Consider the following 3,104-nt stretch of genomic DNA (forward strand, 5'->3'; position numbering starts at 1 on the left):
ATCGTAACTACTCCTATCCCTTCGCCGCGTGACCCATATGTGTGGGGCGAGGACGTGCGTGCGCTCCCACTATGCTTCCGTGGACGTGTCCTGACGCTGTTCGTCCCAAGCAGAGCTCAGGACTGAGCAAATGCTCGACGGCAGAGGCGCTCCAGGTACGTGTGCTCCTCTTATAGACTGCGCCAGTTGCACGCTTATACGCTACCACGCCAGCCCGACGTGTGGTATTTGGATTTGACACCTGCGCCCGCATCGTACGCACCACCTGCCATACACCTCCATGTGCTTCGCTGACACGCCACACAGGGCCTGTCATTCGCGTGGCAGGAAGCCCAAGTCATGCTTAACTACCTGACAGCGCTGCACGATCCGTGCTCGCGTGAGGCGTTGGCGTAACACCTGTGTGGGTGCCGGTGCAGCGAGAATCGGGAGCTCGGTGTCTTCTGTAGACAAAACAGTTCTGACTTCGCGCTGGTAATTCTAATCGACTGGGAGTACTATCTCTGAGTCCCTTTTGGTTCTACTTTTGACAATTTCGAATGTTGCTTTTTATATATCCACGTTTGATGCCATCAAAGCCACGTGCTTCAGTGCAACATACCTCTGGCTATCTTCCCGTGTGTTCACTGAGATTCAATGTGGACCATCCCAGCGTACCGAGAACCCATATACCCTTGAGCTCCTGCTAGTACGGCCAGGCCCGAACGGCGTGGGCGCAATACGTCGCCCAGCGTAATCGAGAATGCTACTAGACCGATTCTGTGAGCGATATCTCAGAGCGCTAGACGTCCTACAGCTGATTATGTTGACAGTACCGACGAGATGCGCCCGAACTCATGGTGTGGATTTTGTGTGAAAATATCCCAGTGGATTCAGAGTATGCCAGAGGCTGCCTTTTGGGATCGCCACTGTGTAGCGTTGTATTATCGCTTCGAAATGCATGTATTCATGTGCCACCGTTCCTGACGGCATATCACTATTGGGGTCATTAAATACAATAAGCTTCTAGTATCTTGTCCGCACGAGCTACAAACGTTAGTATCCGCCTAGAATCAGGGCATACTGCGGAATATGGTACAGTCTTCAATGCCGGATCACGCCTCGGCGCTGGCCTCATGACGTCCCTCCTCTCTCACTTCTGCCACATCACTCTCGTCATCACAAGGCTCGTCGCCCCAGCTATCCTGCAGCGTTGCCCCCATATTTCCCAACCGACCTGTTGGCCTTGTGAACTGCAGTGACGACTATCGTTGCCGCTGGTCGCTCATGTGCATAGAGTAGTCCGACACTGTCGAGCCGGCCGTCCGGAGGTTGATGATGAATCGGCTGATGAGGATCGAGGGCTGCGCGGACAGTCCGAGTCCATGAGTACAAACAATGCGATTGGAACGTAGGGTATGCACCAGGGTTGCTATCAGCGCGCTTACTATTGACGTCACCTTAAGCCCGACGTCAGCTATGCGCTCACGTACCCATGTCGGGACGCACCGTATCGGAGATGTTGTATGTGAGAAGCTGGCTTATATTGAGAGCCAGTAGAGCTCTGTGTCCATTGTTGCCTGAGAGAAACTCCTTCTAATGCGGCTGTCCTGTTTAACTCACATGAAATACATGGTTCCTGCATAAGTAACTGGGCTTCAGCAACGGGAAATGTAAAGTTGCATGCAGGACCACTGACCATCGCGCAGCAAACATATCGTCAGCGATGCCCTCATCTTGAGGCGGCGGGCATTCCTCCAGTGTCTGAATGTCTTAATCCACGTTAGGACGAGCACGATAGCGTCAGCGATGATGAGGGAGCTGCGTGTGGTATACATGACTGTGAGCAAGTAGTATCAGTTCTTGCGATATGTTAGCAGTCTCTGACCGTGGAACATACATCTATATTGCAAGATTATTATTCCGAGTGTATCGCAAGAACTGTGCACCCACATGCTATTCACTTGTGCAGAGACTTTAGACTCCTCGATGCATATTGTTCCAACGAGCGGGTTCACACCAATGTCGTACTTTATCATTACCGCATTGTGCTGCATGAGAACGTAAACTAGAGTATATGCAAGGTTCAATCATAAGTGACACACACCATATTTGTCGCAAATGGCACCATGCTCAACGCGAACGTGATCAGCGACCAGACATAACTCCTATCCCAGATTGCGAACACACGCAAGGCGGAAAAGACTGGCACATGGAATTCAGCGGATGTATTTTGATTTTGACAGACTGCGTGATGCGTACGTGCGGCCTGGAGAAATTGAATGAGGGTGAGTACCCAGTCCAAGATGTCAAGCACCGTACAGCTATATATCAGACTTAAGTAAGCAGCCCGCTGCCCACAGATCTTACAAAAGCTGCACTTACTCCTGTGGTAAGCATTGTCACAGATCGCACATAGTCAGAAACACTCAGAGCTTACATTCGCAGTTTCCGGCGCAATGTTCATGACAGCCGCGAGGAGCATACACCATCGTACCGAGCCAAGGAGCACGGCACGTGCCGTGATAGGTCTCTTCCAAACAATCTCAATCTCGTTGCCGAAGGTGATCACAAATTCGTAGGCGACGAGGCCTGAGGGGCAAATATTGTGTGAGCGATGAAAGGGGAGATAAAGGATGTACTTGCATGCAGCAGCTACGCCGATATAGTCACCCGTGGCTCTAGGAGACGAAGCTGTGAGTATCAGGTGGCTAACTTGCAAGCAGAAGTACCACTTACTGTCTCAAGTAGGCTTGGACAAGTGCTTGGTCTGACTGTGCAGACATGCTAGTCAATGTGGGAAAGCAAGGGGGTGAGTTATGTTCAAGGTGAGCTACTGCTTGTGCACTCTTTATGAGAGACTTTGCTGGTGTTATATAAACAGCCATTATTGTAACATTTTCGAGCTGTCTTTCCAGATGTGTACCATTTCACCACTGAGCGGTGTTTTGCCGCGCGGCGTTGAAGATTGCGAAGTGCTTCTGGAGGCGTTGGCGCCATAACGCTGGTCCCGGTGTGACTCAACCAGTATAGAAGCGAGAAATTATGTAACACCTTGAGCTTTGAGCGATGAAAGGCCGCCATATGCTTGAGATAGTAGAAACAGCTTTCTGCGCTCCATCTAT

The 3,104-nt window shown here is 50.9% G+C and overlaps 2 protein-coding genes across 2 annotated transcripts; one reads left to right on the forward strand and one right to left on the reverse strand.

Annotated features, from left to right (window-relative positions):
• Positions 1–130: 130 nt before the first annotated feature.
• On the forward strand, positions 131–396 carry PHACADRAFT_202764 (uncharacterized protein; the record flags this gene model as incomplete). The annotated part of the gene is made up of 3 exons (XM_007402909.1): positions 131–155; positions 214–254; positions 307–396. The coding sequence occupies 3 exons, from the start codon at positions 131–133 to the stop codon at positions 394–396; spliced, it is 156 nt and encodes a 51-aa protein (XP_007402971.1).
• A 1,068-nt stretch (positions 397–1,464) lies between these two features.
• Positions 1,465–2,765, reverse strand: PHACADRAFT_202765 (uncharacterized protein; the record flags this gene model as incomplete). The annotated part of the gene is made up of 8 exons (XM_007402910.1): positions 1,465–1,543; positions 1,603–1,618; positions 1,679–1,819; positions 1,880–2,030; positions 2,087–2,184; positions 2,242–2,248; positions 2,420–2,660; positions 2,719–2,765. 8 exons carry the CDS (start codon positions 2,763–2,765, stop codon positions 1,465–1,467), a joined length of 780 nt encoding a protein of 259 aa, XP_007402972.1.
• Between the last annotated feature and the right edge of the window lie 339 nt (positions 2,766–3,104).

Source organism: Phanerochaete carnosa, assembly GCF_000300595.1.
Source record: "Phanerochaete carnosa HHB-10118-sp unplaced genomic scaffold PHACAscaffold_547, whole genome shotgun sequence".
Classification (NCBI taxonomy): domain Eukaryota; kingdom Fungi; phylum Basidiomycota; class Agaricomycetes; order Polyporales; family Phanerochaetaceae; genus Phanerochaete; species Phanerochaete carnosa.